General features: G+C 39.2%; 1 protein-coding gene across 1 annotated transcript in view; it reads right to left on the reverse strand.

Moving 5' to 3' along the window:
* The window catches only part of DNAH5 (dynein axonemal heavy chain 5), a 271,398-nt gene that overhangs the window by 132,169 nt on the left and 122,223 nt on the right, over window positions 1-17,006 (reverse strand). Inside the window, exons 30-35 of the mRNA XM_087443140.1 lie at window positions 16,431-16,584; window positions 14,737-14,900; window positions 10,224-10,380; window positions 6,829-7,041; window positions 5,853-6,077; window positions 4,290-4,462 (exon numbers count right to left, since the gene is read on the reverse strand). Coding sequence (XP_087299266.1) covers window positions 4,290-4,462; window positions 5,853-6,077; window positions 6,829-7,041; window positions 10,224-10,380; window positions 14,737-14,900; window positions 16,431-16,584 — 1,086 coding nt within the window. The remainder of the gene's footprint in view (window positions 1-4,289; window positions 4,463-5,852; window positions 6,078-6,828; window positions 7,042-10,223; window positions 10,381-14,736; window positions 14,901-16,430; window positions 16,585-17,006) is intronic.

Raw genomic sequence — 17,006 nt, forward strand, 5'->3', positions numbered from 1 at the left:
GCTGGGAGAGAATATTTGCAAAACATACATCTGACAAGGGGTTGATCTCCATAATATATAAAGAACTCACACAATTGAACAACAAAAAAACAAACAACCCGATCAAAAAATGGGCAGAGGAAATGAACAGACACTTCTCCAAGGAAGATATACAGATGGCCAAAAGGCACATGAAAAGATGCTCAACATCACTAATCATCAGGGAAATGCAAATCAAAACAACACTAAGATACCACCTCACGCCTGTTAGAATGGCTATAATCACCAAGACAAAAAACAACAAATGTTGGAGAGGATGTGAAGAAACAGGAACCCTCATACACAGCTGGTGGGAATGCAAATTGGTGCAGCCTCTATGGAAAACGGTATGGAGATTCCTCAAAGAATTAAAAATAGAGATGCCCTATGATCCAGCCATCCCACTACTGGGAATCTATCCAACGCACCTGAAATCAACAAACCAAAGAGGCTTATGCACCTCTATGTTCATTGCAGCATTATTCACCATAGCCAAGAAGTGGAAGCAACCTAAGTGTCCCTCGACTGACGATTGGATTAAGAAAATGTGGTATATATATACGATGGAATACTACTCAGCCATAAAAAAAGACAAAAATCGTCCCATTTGCAACAACATGGATGGGCCTGGAGCGTATTATGTTAAGTGAAATAAGCCAGAAAGAGAAAGACAAACACTGTATGATCTCACTCATATGTGGAATATAAACCAACACATGGACAGAGAAAACTGGACTGTGGTTACCAGGGCAGTGGGGGTGGGGAGGGCGCACAAGGGGTGAAGGGAGTCATATATGTGGTGATGGACAAACAAAAATGTACAACCCAAAATTTCACAATGTTAGAAACCATTAAAACATCAATTAAAAAAATAAGTAAAAAAAAATATTGCTGGGCAGAAAGCTAGTCATAAATAAAGGCATGGCCACAGCTGTGGAGAGCCAAGCCTGGCACAAAAAAAAAAAAAAAAAAAAACAGGAAACAGGAAAAATAAAGCTGGGTAGGAGGGCTAGGAAGTGTGGAGATTGCTGCTTCAAATGTGGTGTGTCCAAAGACCCCACTGAGGTGACATTTGAGCAGGGACCTGGGAGGTGAGGAAGCAAGCTATGCCAGTATTGAAGGGAAAAGGGTTCCAGGTCAAAGGAACACAAGTGCAAGGGCCCTGAGGTAGGAGTGTGCTGGGGCTGTTCAAGGAATGAGCAAGGAGCAAGTGGCTGGAGCTGAATGAGGAAGGAGAGACAGAGAAGTTGCAGGTGCCAGATCATGCCAGGCCTTGCAGGCCAATGTGAGGACACTGACTTTTACTTTGCGTGAGATGGAAAGATAGTGGAGAGATTAAGGCAGAGGGATGACAGGATATGACGTATATTCCAGTGTCTGAATTGAGAACAGACTGTACGGGGACAATGACAAAAGCAGAGAGACCAGTTAAAAGACTATTGCAATAATCCAGCCTAGAGATTATGGTGGCTTGGACTAGTGTGATAACAGCAAAGAGGTGAAAAGTGGCCACACTCTAGATGAGTTCTGAAAGTGGTGCTGACCAAACTTGATGATAGATTGGATAATGAGGTGAGAGAGGAAGAAAGCCACCAACGATGCTCCAAGGGTTTTGGCTTGAGCGACTGAGGATGGAAATGCCATTTGCTAAAATGGAGACGATGGCAGGAGGGCGAGTTAGCGGGGGACAATCAAACATGTTAAGTGCGAATTCCCTGTAAGCATCCAAGTAAACACGTTGTGTGGGCAAGTGGATGTGTGTCTGGAGCTCAGGGGAGAAGCCTTGGCTGGGTGTAGAGATGGGGGAGTCAGCATTTAGATGATGTTTAAAGTCATGTGAGATCACCTAAGGAATGAGTGTAGATGGAGACAAGAAGAGTCCTGGCATGTTCTATGCTTAGAGGTCAGAAAGATGAAGAGGACCCAGTAGGAGAGGGTACAAAGAGACAACCAGAACAGGAGGAGCCCAGCCCAGTGTGGTGTCCTGGAAGCTAAGTGAAGAAAGTGTATCAAAAAGGAGAGAGTGACCAACTGTGCAAATGCTGCTGATGAGTCAAAGAAGATGAGAACTAGAAATGACCATTGGATTTAGCAAGACGAAGGTCTGGGTGACATCTTACCAGAGAGGGGGAAGAAAGTAGGATAGGCAGAAGAATGGACCCCTCAAGGATATCCATCTTCTAATCCCTGGAACCTGTAAATGCTACCTTACATGGCTAAAGGGACTTGCAGATGTAATTAATGTTAAAGACCTTGAGATGCGAAGATTATCCTGGATTACCTGGTAGAGCCAATCTAATCTCATGAGTCCTTAAAAGGGGAAGAGGGAGGCAGAAGAGTGGGCCAGAGACAAGAGACAGAAGAAGGAGGACAGACTGGAAGCATGAAAGGGTCTCAAACCATCTTTGCTGGCTGTGAAGATGGAGGGAGGGGGCCATGAGTCAAGGGATGCTGCAGCCTCCGGAAGTTTGGACTAGCCCTCAGCTGACAGTCAGCAAGAAAATGGGGACATAGGTCCTGTAACTGCAAGAAGACGAATTCTGCGAACACTTGAAAGAGCAGGAAATGAATTCTCCCCTAGAGACTCCAGGAAGGGGCACAGCCCTGCCGACACCTGAAGTTAGCCCAAGACGTGCGTCAGACTTCTGACATACAGAACTGTAAAATAATTGATTTTTGTTGTTTAAGCTTCTGAATTTTTGGTAATTTGTTATGGCAGCAATAGAAAACTCATGCAGAGGGCCTGACTGGCGGGAATTCAAGGTAAAATAAGTGGAGAGAAATTGTGCTTTTGAGGATTTTTTGATGGCAGCACAGAAATGCGAAGGAAATCGGAGAGTTCACGATAGGATTTTCTTTCTGGAAGAAATTACAGCATATTTGTACATTGATGAGAACGATCTAGTAGAAAGTGAAACTTGATGATGCTTCTAGAGAGGAAATAACCGTGTCGGTGGAGGTGTTGGCTCTGGACTGCAGCACAAAACCTATCCCGAGAACCAGGAGAGAAAGCCGACTGCGTGAGGACAGCTGGCTCGGTGAGCAGACGTGACAGTGGGAAATGAACGTACGTTCTCTCCTGTGATAGCTCTATCTTCTCAATAAAATAGGAGAGAGGCCTCCGCTGGAGAGAGAGGAATGGGGAAGTGCTGGAGGCTTGAAAAGAGAGAAGGTGTGAAATAAAGGCCTAAGCCAAGTGTTTCAAGGAATTCTTCACATTTTGTGGTGATCCATCTCGCCATGTCAAAACAAAGAGAAAAAACCCCAAAAGGATGTTCAACAGCATCCAGTATAAATCATCTTCAATCCAGACATAAGAAGGAATATAAAAATTTGAAGATGAAAAGTACAAAGATGAGAAAATGATAGAGGAAAATGACACAGTAAAATCCTTCATTCTCAGTTGAAAGTGAGCATTTCATTTAGCATCACCAAGGAGCAGAAGAAACTATGTAGCAGATGACAGTGCTACTATGTCAAACCTTTACGTTTTATCTAATGACATTTTCAATCTAACAGCCCAGAGGTTCATTCTGTGAACATGATTGATACTCAGCTTCAGTTTCTACTTAGGCCTAATAATAATTTTAATGCTCAGCCATTTTGTCCAAAATAAGTATTCAGTGCATCCCTGAACAGAGCTTATACCATTACCTCTGATGACACAAAGTTCAAATTAGACTAAGTGAATTACAGAGTAATAGCCATGGAAGGACACTCCAGTTCATATTACAGATGAGGAAACTTAGTCCAGGGAAGTTGCAATGCAGCTCTACTAACACAGTAGGTAAATAACAGGCAGAGGGCAGAACTAAGAACCCCAGATGTCCAGGCCAATGGCTGCCCCACTACTTTTCACCTGCACTGATACTCAAGTTTTTTCTGCTAAAAAGCCATCTTAATTGTCTCTGTAATGACAACAGGTGCCACAGTCCCCAAAGCAGCCCTCAAGACCCACTGTTATTCACACCTATAGACATATGGCAATTAATTCCCTTTCTTGTCCATTTGATGTCCACTGAGGTCATTTGAACTTTGCCTCTATATGACTGAAGGCAAATGAAGCAAAGTCTGTTTCCATGACAAACCTAAATCCCATGTGAAGACAGGTGTGTAAGGCTAAAAATACTGAATTTCAAAGACTTGAGTATAAAAGAGCTTATAAACCCTAAAGAGACGTTAAGCAAAAATCCCCTGAGCAACTCCTGAGAATAAAAATGTCAGAGGGGCGGGAGGAGAGAGGTTGTGGAACCACAGAATCTTTCCATCACCTGTCTGTGAGTGGAGTTATGACAAGCCTGTCAGTGCAGCCTAAAAATTCATTCTGGTATACGAAAGCCACATCTGTGATGCGAATCATCATCTTGTCAGAATCTTCATTAAAATAAAATCGGCACTGTTTCAGCCATTCAAAGTCTGTAGGGCTCTTGATATGCATGTGACACTGAAATGCAAAAGGTACATGCTAAAACTGAGATGAGAACCATTTATTAAATATGCATATTAGCATTCACATAGATCGTAATGCAAAGCAAATGGAACTCAAAGACAACTCAACTAGTTTAGAAATGTCGACTACATCGCCATCCAACCCATTCATTTATTGATCAGCAAAAAAGATACTTTAGAAGATACGGGAATGTGAAAATTCAAGAGAAACCTCTAATTGTGCCCCCTAATTTAAACAGCATGATATGTTTTAATAGTAAGATATTCTGTTCTTAAAATTCACCTTTAAATGCCCAATACCATAGTCCTAACCATGAAATACAGTCTACAAAAAACATGTTTTGGCATACAAAGACAGAACTAAACAACCTCATTAGGAAAAAGGCATCTCTTATGATTATAACAAAATACACCGTTGGGTTTTTTTAAATCCATTAATTATTTTTCCTAGGATTTGCAGAGGGCCAAAATTTCTAACATCTAAATGGCAGGCTATTGCCCAGCAATGCTTTTGTCTGAGTTTTTTTAACCAAAATTTTAAGCCACTTGAATCGTTTTTCTTTGACAAATAAGAAATCTAAAATTACCCTGAGCCCTTTATTTCTCAGAAAGGCAAATAGTGGGCTTAACTATTAAGAGAGGAGATTAGCACACAACAGCTTGGATGTGCTGCCTTCATTTCCATTACATCAGAACCAATCTTTCATCTTTGTTACGTAATGGGGTGAGACATGATCCAGAAAATTATTATGAAAATAAGAGCTTTTTGCTTCTTATCTAATGTGGTATTTTATAGTAAAGGACAAATTTCATTTCTTTTCACATTTCTCCTTTTTTATAACTATTAAATTCTTTTCCACCCTGTTTTTTTCAAAAGGCAAAAATCTGCATGACACCTGAATGTCACCAACTATATTAGGAAAGACCATTTACAATCAATGACATAAAATGTAGCAAAACTTGTTAAAGATGTGATTTATCAAAAGCCTTAAAGGGAGTACTCAGCAGCTCTAGTAGCAATGTTACTTATTATTTCCGTAGCAAGAAACTGGTAATCTTCAATTAATAACTAAAAGGAGCACAAGACAAATGACAGCTTTTCAGGATGCTACATGGCATTTTAGCATTAAAAATCATCAAATAAAGAATTTTAAAATAAAGCCTAATTGCCTTAATAACATCTTAGCAGAAATCACGGGAATATGGCTGAAATTTCAGCTGAAGACTGAAAATAAAATCTGACGACCAAGCTCTCATCATGAAGATGACTCTGCCTGAATTTAACCTTTTCTTTGAATTCATTCAAACTAATTCTGGTGGGTAAATACAGACAGTGTCTTGTGTTTGCTTTTCTGTATATGCCACAGCATTTAGAAAGCATTTACCAGGTCATCGAAGATATCCCTTTGGTGCACATGAATAGTAATCAAAGTCTCATATTTAACTCGTTCCATGGAACTCAGATCCTTTGTTGTGATGTCTATCAAGGTATTCAGTAGCTCCAGGAAAGATTGATTGGTTTTCTGCATGATTTTTTTATCAAACTTGGCATTTCGAAGGGCTTCTTCTGAATCCCGTGTCCATATCATTTGAATTCCTAATAATCCCACCTTATGGAAATAAAAAAGGCTTATGAGTGTTTATGGCATACAAATACATTTAAATAGAAATTACAATATAGTGAATAGTTGTGATTATTAAGCAAATTAAAGTCATCCTTGATCATATCAACTTGCTATGTTGCTTCAAAATCTATGGAACCTCTACTCATATTATTTACCTGACAACTAAATATGTGCAGCCTCATGAGGTGTCTACAATTTTTTTCTTGTAATTTTAAGTCATTTATTGTTTAAGTCATATTTCTCCCTAGACAGATTGTAAGTTACTGGCAGGGAAAAAGATGTTTAAACCTGCTTTCCCTAAATTAAGATAGGGTTTACACATGTAGATACTCACAAAATCTTTATTGACCACAATGACTAAGAAAACACCATTTTCTGTATTCTAATGCTGAAATACATTTCTCATTTTTCTGGTAAAGCATATACTCAGTACATTTTTATGATTTATGTACTAAAGACATTCAGTAGGAAAAAAACTTTTAAGTTAAATAAAATATACCAAATACCTCTACAACACAAATACATATATATATACATATGTATGTGTGTGTGTATATGTAACCAAATAATCTATAGTTGAAATCTCTAAGTTTATCTATATTTACCAAATCCTTATAAAAATCTTAACATTGGTCCAGAGTTAAATTGTAGCCAGTTGTGTAGTTTACAATAGACAATGTATGAGATCTAAAATGACTATTCTGTAAAAAGTACTTTCCAATTTCATTGCACTGACCTGAGCAGGAAAGGAAGAAAGAAATTCAATCAGTTGGAAACCTGTTTCTTGAATACTTGCAGCTGCCTGGCGAATCACAAGATGTAAGGAGGACTGAGATTCCTCCAAGAGAGAATTAAGCCAAACTTCCACATTGCCCTCTGCCATCACAGGTTTATTCAATTCAATCGTTTCACCCTCTCGGGAGGAAATTGACAGAATGCGATCATAGATCTGTTAGAAGCCAAAAAAAAGCTATATTCATATAAAGAATGAATCCTCCATTGCCCTCTTGTCAATGTTATCCTTCCCATAGAAAGTTAAGCTACAGATTATAAAATAAAAGGCAAAATATGATATAAAATCAATTTCAAAGCAATAAAAATAAGCTATCCATGAAATCAAAAAGAGAACACTAAATCAATTCCAAATAGTCTATACCTGAGAGGGAAAATTTGTTTTCTAAGAGAAATAGTCAATACAAACGTGACGATCAAAAAATCACTAAAGTTTCTCCTAACGAAATGGGATTCTCTAAGATCCTGTCATCCACACAAGCTTATCAAGTTGACATCAGCAATGACCTGGCCAATATGATCAAGGCAAACACCTTACAAGGTCATTCCAATTCTATACTAAGCAGTGTGCTCTTTACAGGAACTCTTGGTTGCGTGTAATGTTTTCTAATTCAAACCCAGCTCCAAATCTGGTCATTTCACTTCAGTTTCCACGCAGTATGGCATAATGAGAACAGCATGGTATCTGAAGTTCTAAAAGATGGGCTCAAATGAGGCTCTGCCATTCACTGACCACGTTGGAGGACACATCTCTGAAACTAAATTTCTTACCTATAATTAGTCATTAAAAATCATGCTTATTTACTTCCCTACCCACCTCACACGGTGTTCATGCCCATTAAACAAAATAATGCAAACTATAAAGTAAATACAAATGTTTGTTGTTGTTTCTGTTCTTTCGTAAGCGGAATATTGTTCCCTTGGGCTCAGATTTAGTACTGTATTAATGAAATCCCCCTTAGTTGTAGATAGAAGTAGTCTACCAAGAAGCAAATTAATTCTAAGTTTCATGGCCCCTCACTTGCACAGATCCTTCTAGGTCCTGAATATAAATTTGTATTTATAATTTTATAAGATTTAGGACACAGAAAATCAGGATCTGCCCCTGGTTGTAGAAACCTTATGGCAAGAACAACAACAACAACAACAAAAAGCAATGCTATTTTAAGAAGTAATTGCTATGAACAGAGTCTAAAAATGAGGAAGTTTAAATTATCTTCAATGCACAATGAGACAGTGAGAAGCCTCACTCTAGCACTGTGAAGTCCTGGTGCTATAGCAGAAGGATTTGAGCAAAACATCAGGAAGAACTTCCTGGGTAATTTAATCCCCTCTTTCAACCCACACATCTAGTAGATCTACAGGAAACACTGATTTTAAACCATTAAAATCCATACTGTCTTCCCTTCATCAAGGCTTCATTGTAGCAGCTCAGCCTTTTCCGTCCCGAGTTGGCAATCACTTCTGACACTAGTTTCCTTGCCCCCTTCTAGTCCACCTCCTACACTGAGCCAGAGAATCTTTCTGAAACACAAATCAGGTCACTGCCCTGCTGGAAAACCTCCCAGGCCTTTTGTCCCATTCACGGTGAAGTGGAATTCCATAGTATGATACACTTGGCCTTTTGGAATCTGGTCCATGCCTCCTTCTCCCCTTTCTCCCTTTGCTCATCACTCCCTGTTGTGGGTTAAAATGTGGACCCCAAAAATCTATGTTGAAGTCCTAAGCCCTGGTACCAGTGAATATGCTTATTTGGAAATAGGGTCTTTGCAGATCTTATCAAGTTAAGAGGAGGTCATACTGGATGAGGGTGGACCCTAATCCGATGATTGGTGTCCTTATAAGAAGAAGGAAATTTAGACACAGAGACACAGACACATAAGGAGAATTTCACGTGAAGACAAAGAGAGATTGAAGTGATGTGTCTACAAGCCAAGGAACACCAAGGATTGCCAAGTGCCACCAGAAACCAGGAGAGAGGCGTGGAACAGATTCTTCCTCAGAGAAGAACACCTTAGTTCTTCCTGAACACCTTAGTTCAGACTTCTAGCCTCCAGAACTGTGAAAGAATAAATTTCTGTTGTTTTCACCCAGGGTAGCCCTAGGAAACCAATACATTCCCGCACATATCCACACTTCTGACACCCTGGGCTGCCCACACCTCCAGGCCCTTGCCCTTGTCCTTCCTTCCAACCAGACCACGTATCTCTTCTCTACCTGCCTGGTTATGTTCCACTCACCTTCAAAAAAATAAGTTCAGACACCACATTCTCCTTCAGGGAGCCTTCTCTTACACCCCTTACACCCAGGTTAGGGCTCCCTGATGGGTATTCCCATGCTCCTTGTGCCTAATACAAGCATGGCAAGTCAACAATTATCGACAGTTTATTTGCCAAATTTCTCTTGAATGCTGTGCTGCATAAAAACGACTTTAGTTTGATTATGATATATTCTTCCTTGGAACCCCAAGACTAGCATCATGCCTGGCACATAGCAAGGGGCTTGAACTTAAATGACTGTCTTTTAATTGCTTACAATGGAATAGCTCTCCCACTGCACTAATTGCACTCTATAGACTCCACAAGAGCATGAGTTCCATGAGGATGGTAAATTCCCCTTGTTAAGCATGGCACCTGGCACATGGCAGTTGCTCAACAAATGCAAATTGCATGCTAGGATGAATAAATGAATGATACTGAGGGTTTGTATGAAGAACCAGAGGGGGACTGGATACATATCAAACTGGAAGGGTCACTTTCCTAGCGAATTTTGGGTGAAGGGATGGATTAGACAATATCTTCTGGCAGCTGTGCAAATGGAGTCTTCCTCCCATTGAATGACGTTTTGGGTCCCATACAACTCCAGGATTCTAGAAACTTCTTGAGAGTGTTAAAAAAAAAAAAGTTTCAATCATGCATGATGGAAAACAGGGAAGACCATCATGCCAAAAACTTCTGAAGCCTGACAAAAACAATCAAATCACTGCGGCAATTCTGTTGAGTCAAGGCACAATTTTACGAGCAATCTTTGTTTTGGTTGGTTTCTATGTTTTGTTGAATTTCTAAACAGTTAACTTGGCATGTAAAACCATGAATGCTACATATGTGCATTCCTAATCATATTTAAACTATTTGTTATTTAAATCTACACTTTTGATATTAAGAAATCACATAGTTCTGAAGGCAAATTGGGCCCAAAAGTTTGATTTTCATCACTGGCTGAGAGTTAATGGACAGGAAAGTAATCCTTTGTAAACACAATATGAGAGAGCTATTTAATAAAGACAGCTGAGATTCTAAGATATGGTCACTGCTGGCCAGCAATTAGAATCAGGCAAACCTTCTCGTGGAACTTGACAGATTTAATGTTGTCAAACACATTCAGCAAATGGGCTTGTATAGTGTGCGCATCTGATGCCTGCCCCAGAATCTCCAGGAGGGCAGGGTCCGAGACGAAGAAGAACCGTGGAAAGCAAAGGCGCTTTTTCTCCAAGTATCTAAGGAAGGAAAAAGATAAACTTAACAAAAACGCAAAACAGGCCTTTTTAGAAATCAATTTGGATGGTAAAAGGGGGAAAGATTTTGAGACAATCTGATTTTCCCATGCACTGTTCAATGTTTTTGTTTTGTTACTAATTTTACCAAGTGCATTCCATTTCCAGATAGGGAAACAATTTTTTTCCCAGAAGTAATGAGAGAATTTTTCACAAGTGTAACGTATATATTTGCCATGTATACATCTGACTTAATCTGGAAAAACTTGTCTTTTCTTTGTAGAGAATAAAAAAATACAGGGATTTTTTTTTGTTTTATTTGGTTCGCAAACACGATGCTGTGTCAGCTAATGGCTGTGTCTCATTCTTGGAATTCTATCTTAAAAGAATCCAATGAATCCAGAAACCAAAGCGGAAGCAAAATCCAGCTATGAATGAGCCATACAAAAGGACCCTAGCACTGTTCTCTGCCTCCAGGAGCAACCAAAACCCAGTGAGTGTTCCTATCATCACCTTGCTCTCAATTGCACATTTGTTTCTTTATTTCCTTTATTTTATGGTGATTCCTTATGCGATGGATGTTTTTTTCTGTTATTCTCATAACTATACCTCTGTATCTTCATTTTCTAGCACATTTGGTTTAATTAATGCAGCTTAAATTGCAGTTTCTTTTTGAAATCTTATCAGAAATCCTTTCTAAACTTTGTCTTTTTTTTTAAATTTCTACTCCTTCCTGTCATTTGTATTATTTATTTGTTCCCGGTGGAAAATTATGGGGGAAATATTTTTAGTTCATAGAAGTAGAATTCCCTTTGTAGGGAAATAGAGTGTTTACTAAAGGACTACATAGATCGGAAGCTGAAGGCAGGTGGCAATCTGCGAGGGCAGTCATGGGGAACTCTGGACGGTCCGTACCCAGTCCACTGCTGGACTTTTGTTGTGTGGGATGTCCAGGATGAGGGCAAGAGTGAAATTCCTTTTTTCAGAGGTTGAACGAGGCAAAGCAAGGAAGGAGATAGAAGGAGAGGCTCATGGTAAGCGAGAAACTTGGGGAGGAAATGGGCTTGTCTAAAGTGATGGTAATGGGTGAGCCTTGCTTGATGAGCTTTTCTCTCCTTCTCTCACAGGATACTCAGTAAAACAGACGTGACAAGCTATCATTGTGGCAACTAGGTTTATTCACTTTGAGCCTGTGAAAAACCACAAAGTCGGGTCTCAGAAAGGGGGCAGGATAAGAGCAGAGGCTGCCCAAAGAGTCTCTTTTCTTACATCTCTCTGCATTTTCTTAAAGTCTTACTTTTATGTTCATAAAAACTTTGTTTGTTTTAGCTTTTTACTTTCCTTACTTTAAATATGCTACTTTGTTTTAAATATACCAACCCATCTTACTTGTATAACTTTGATTTTTATTCTTTTTTTTTTCTTTTCTGTGAGGAAGATCAGCCCTGAGCTAACATCCATGCTGATCTTCCTCCAATTTATGTGGGACGCGGCCTCAGCATGGCCTGACAAGCAGTGCGTCGGTGCGCGCCCAGGATCAGAACCAGGGCCGCCAGCAGCGGAGCGCGTGCACACTTAACCCCTACCCCACGGGGCCAGCCCCGATTTTTATACTCTATTGAGAATAATTCCCATCCCTTACTTGTTGCCCTCTTCACAGTAGCCTGGTCTGATTCTGGTGAGAAACCAGGTAAGGTTTTCTATGCAGTTGGACCAGGATGGAAGAACATGTGGGATGTGACAACCAAACCTCAGTGAGGGAGTAGAGAAGACAATTTATTCTTGATCTGTATGAAGACCCTTCCTATCAATGCAGATCCTGATCAGCTGTGGGGTGTTGTTTTTGTGTAAGCATTAGTACTCATGCGCTTATTCCAGTACTCAAGGGCTTACACATTTTGGCTTATAACCTCTTCTTTGTAACAGAATCAAAAGCCAAGGAAAGCTCAATAAAAGCTCTGAATAATTTCAGAGTAGACTTTTTCTCTTAGGAGTTATAAAATAATGCCAAAACGTCAAATGATATAGTAGACTATGTCCATGATAAAAAGACAAATGCAAGAGAAAAGAGAAAAATTGTGTGTGTGTGTGTGTGTCTACCCATGGTGGCAGGTGGAAGAGAAGGACGGGAAAGAAAAGTAACAAAGCCAGCAGTAGGTAGACCATTGGTGTGATTCCTCAGCAAGTTTCTCAGCGATAACTGAATCCTGCACAATGTCCCAGTGGTTCAGTCCCCTCAGTCTTTCATCTTGAAGAGCCCTGGGAACATGGAACCTCTCTAATCTCTTTCCTCCTTCCCTCTGGCCTGACCCTAGTGGTAGACTGCGTGGCAATCATACCAGGTTTACATCCAAGAACCTTTAGCAGTACCTGCAACGTGGTTGGTCGTGGTAAATAATCATTACGGTTAAAAAGAAAGGCACAGCAGGCCGGCCCTGCGGCTTAGCGGTTAAGTGCGCGCTCCGCTGCTGGCGGCCTGGGTTCGGATCCCGGGCGCACACGGATGCACCGCTTCTCCTGCCATGCTGAGGCTGCGTCCCACATACAGCAACTAGAAGGATGTGCAGCTATGACATACAACTATCTACTGGGACTTTGGGGGGAAAAAATAAATAAATAACATCTTTAAAAAAAAAAGAAAGGCACAGCAACAACAGCTGAAAAATAAAAATCCTTCTTTTTGTCAAATGTCCTTCAACAGTTACTTGAATAGATTGAACAATTTTATAAAGCAGATCAAATCGTTAATACTTGAGTCTATTTTTCTAAAAATTTATGTTGGAGGATTTCCTCGCAAGTCATTTTGCCTTAAAGTAGACATTTAAAGGGTGTTTTACTGATATTTTGATTGGCTATCATGATGTTTAATAATGCCTGCTTAGGACAATTTTCCAAAGAAAAAGTATTAGCATAGGCCCATAGCATAAGCTTGGGGAGATTAAACTTGCAAATATTTGCTAAGGAAAATCTTGGCCCTACCTCTACCTCCTGCTGAACCTGCCTCCATAGGTGGTGGGGTAGACATCCATTTGGGCATGGTCTTGTTTAAGCTCTTCAACTCTCCTAAAAGCATACCAACTTCATCACCTCCCCAACTGAATGCCAAAGTCTATGGATTTGTCCTTAACCAGAGCACAGGTTGTCAACCATCTAGATTCTTATTGGGGTTTAAGTCTCTCACATTTTATGCTGCCCAATATCTTCCACCAACTTGGATATGAAAATGACATTCAGGAAGGTGTTTTTGTGGAGGATGCAGTCACTCCATACTCTCATTCCCCTGGCATGTCATAAGTGTCAGTATACATGCCAGCACAGTTATTATCCATGATGCTGCTCCAACCCACAACTATGATAATTGTGATGGCTAATTTTATATGTCACCTTGGCTAGGCCATGGTACCCAGATATTTGGGCACACATTGTTCTAGATGGTTCTGTGAAGGTATTTTTCAGATGAGATTAACACTTAAATCAGTAGACTGTGAGTAAAGCAGATTACCCTCCATAATGAAGGTGGGCCTCATCCAATCAGTTGAAGGCTTTAATAAAAAAAAGACTGACGTCCCTGGAAGAAGACTGAATTCTGCCAGGACACTGCCTTTGGACTTGAACTGCAACAGCATCAACTCTTCCCTGGGTCTCCAGCCTGCCAACCTACCCTGCAGATTGGAACTCGCCAGTCTCCACAGTCACATATCTATCGTTTTCTCTCTCTCTGTCTCTGTCTCTCTCTGTCTCTCTCTCTCTTTCTCCCTATTTATACACATATATATATACATATAACTTCCCCAAAATTTCTCCGTATATACTAACTATTCTAAGGAGATTAAATGGGTTAGATGGGGAGATATTTAAAAGCATGTATAGATAACTATGTTTAGAATATTACTATTTAACATATTTCTACTTACATGATTTTATCTTGATTAGCCAAAGGGAAAAAAAGAAAAATATTTATTACTCTTGGAACTCACCCAGGCTACATATACATAAGTGTGTGTGTGTATTGGTTGAGTATAATGAAATATTTTGGCTCTTCAGATGTTTATCCAAGAAAAATATCAGAAAAATAGGTATATTAATTTTAAACTGCTAGGACTGTATGAGAATGTTTCCAAGATTTTGTCCTAGCTATGGAAGTAGCCTAAGTCCTATGATCCAACATCAGGGCAAACCTAGTGAGGGCTAGGAGAGAATATAAGGCTCCAAACTATCAGTTATTTCTGTGCAATAACGTTAGACATGAATTAAGTCCTAGCAAAAGAAAACCAATTTGGCAAATGCTAGCTAGTCTCTCAGGTCCCTTTCATCTCTAGGATGCTAAGAGAGCCTTCATGGAGCCAGTGTACAACTTACCCAGTAAGAGATTTCTGGCATATTTCCAACTGGTCCAGCAGATGTGGTAGTAGCTGCCCCATGGTCTCATCTCCGACACAGCACTGAACCACATTTGGCATTTCATGCGCACGACTCATGATCTTCACCCAAGATTTATCTATGTTGGAAAAGCGCTTGGCTTCCTATGAGAACAAGGTAACAAAGCACACTTGGACACGTCTGTGATCTCGAGGACAGAGCGTCTCACATACCCCAGAGGCCAGAGTTGGCCCAGTCTGGACACCCCAGCCATACACACCGAACGTCACACCTGATCTATTTCAATTCTTCTCGTGCCTTTTGCACCTTACCACTCCCTTTCTTCAATGAGAATCTTTAGCTCACCCGGTACCCCCATTATGTTAACAAAAAACAAGAAACAGATACAAAAATACCATATGGGATAGTTTGGGAGGAAAGCACACTCGCAACTGTTTTCACCAGTTATCTCTAAATGAAGTGAATTTTAAGTTTTTCAAATTTTCTACACTGAGCATTGAATTGTCTATTTAGAAAATAAAACAAATGTTTAAAAATAAGATACAAAATTAATTATAGTATATTTTTTTTAATTTTTTTAAAAGATTTATTTTCAGGAAAAAAATGGAAAATACACAGATTATTTTGAGTGAGTAGGATATTTTCTTCCTTACTCACTTTCTTCATCACGGATATTTTCTTCCTTAAAACTTTCTGAATTTTACCAATGAGCATGTACTATTAAATAGGAGAACAAGAAACCCCACCTAGATCCTTCAATATTGTAGGTGAAAGTTTCCATTATTAAGTCCAATTTAGGATTCTTCTCCACCCATCAAGAAGGAAAAAACACCCAAATATAAAAAGAAAAAATAAATAAATACATACTTAAAATTTTAGTGTATGGATACATTTCACTGGTGGCCAAAAAATAAATAGGCTAACAGATCTGTCCGCTGTAATTAAACCAAAAACTAAGCAAAGAGAAAGCTAGGAAACCTAAGTGAAGAGAACACTCAACATAATCCTGCTTCTAAAACCCAAATATATTGTTAAGATGTTATAATTTTGCAAACAATTTAAGGTAATTGAATAAGAATCCTTGAGATTTGGTAAAAATGTTTTTTAAAAAAATCTCAAAATACACTGCATACATACCAAGCAAGATGATTACAATTTAATGAGAGAAAACAGTCAACATCTTGAGAAAAGGGACTTTTTGTTTTAGAGCTTTTTTCCTGCAGATTTCCACCCCTCAATTTTACAGTACAGATATAATTGGGCATATTGTATAGTGTGAGTTATTTTAAACTGTTAATAGTAGAATAACAAATTATCCTATCATTGTCAAGATAAATTACTCCATAATTCTACACTGTTCCAAATTCTACCTTCAAATTATCTGAAGAAGGGTCTCAATTATGCAGGAATTCATCCTTTGTTTTTCTTAACCTTCTGTTTCCTATAAAAACCTCACAGTTTTGTAGTATTCTTACTCTCTGATTTTCACCCCCTTCTTTTCCACAATTACTCTCTCTCTCTTTGAAGAACAGTTCAAGAACAACAACAAAAAGATCGGGGAGGTGGTGGCTCACTAGAGGTTGAAACATTATTGCATTTTTAAAGGAATTATTAGTTATTAGATAGTTCTCTAAGTTAAAAACCTGATGAAATCATAAAGAAAATTCTACAACCTTGGGAAGCTGCTTGGCAATGTCTCCTCCCACAAAGACGGCTTCTAAGTAGATCCACAAGTTTTGCACCATCATCCAGTTCTCGATGATGTCTGTTGAGTTAGAAAGGTACTGAACCCATTTTTGAATCTGGGCTTTGAATGGCATATTGTACCTAAAATGAGAAATACATTCAGCATTTGTTCTTTTGGTGTTTTGTTTTTATTCTTGTTGTTTTCAAACTAAAAAGATTCTTTTTAATCCTAATTTTTACCTATTTCTCTACAACTTTGATTATGTTGCTGCCTGTTAAAATAATGCTACCAAGGGATTATTTCATCACCATTTATTGGGCATTGTTAAACTAACATTTTCCCTTTTGATCCAGAACATAGAGAGGTGGGAGACATGTCATCTACGGAGCAGATCAGGCATTAGACTTGACTCCACCCAGCTGCTGGAATAATATAATTCAGGTCATTGTTGCTACAGCCAAGAGAATAGTATTCTGTCTACTGAGCTTCTGTGCCAAGTCCATGGAGTCTCTGGTTTTTCATTTAATATAGTACAATTACAGAGCCATTGGTGGTGGCCAAA

Source organism: Ceratotherium simum, chromosome 18 (genome assembly GCF_057802395.1).
Source record: "Ceratotherium simum simum isolate JZ-2026a chromosome 18, ASM5780239v1, whole genome shotgun sequence".
NCBI classification, from domain to species: domain Eukaryota; kingdom Metazoa; phylum Chordata; class Mammalia; order Perissodactyla; family Rhinocerotidae; genus Ceratotherium; species Ceratotherium simum.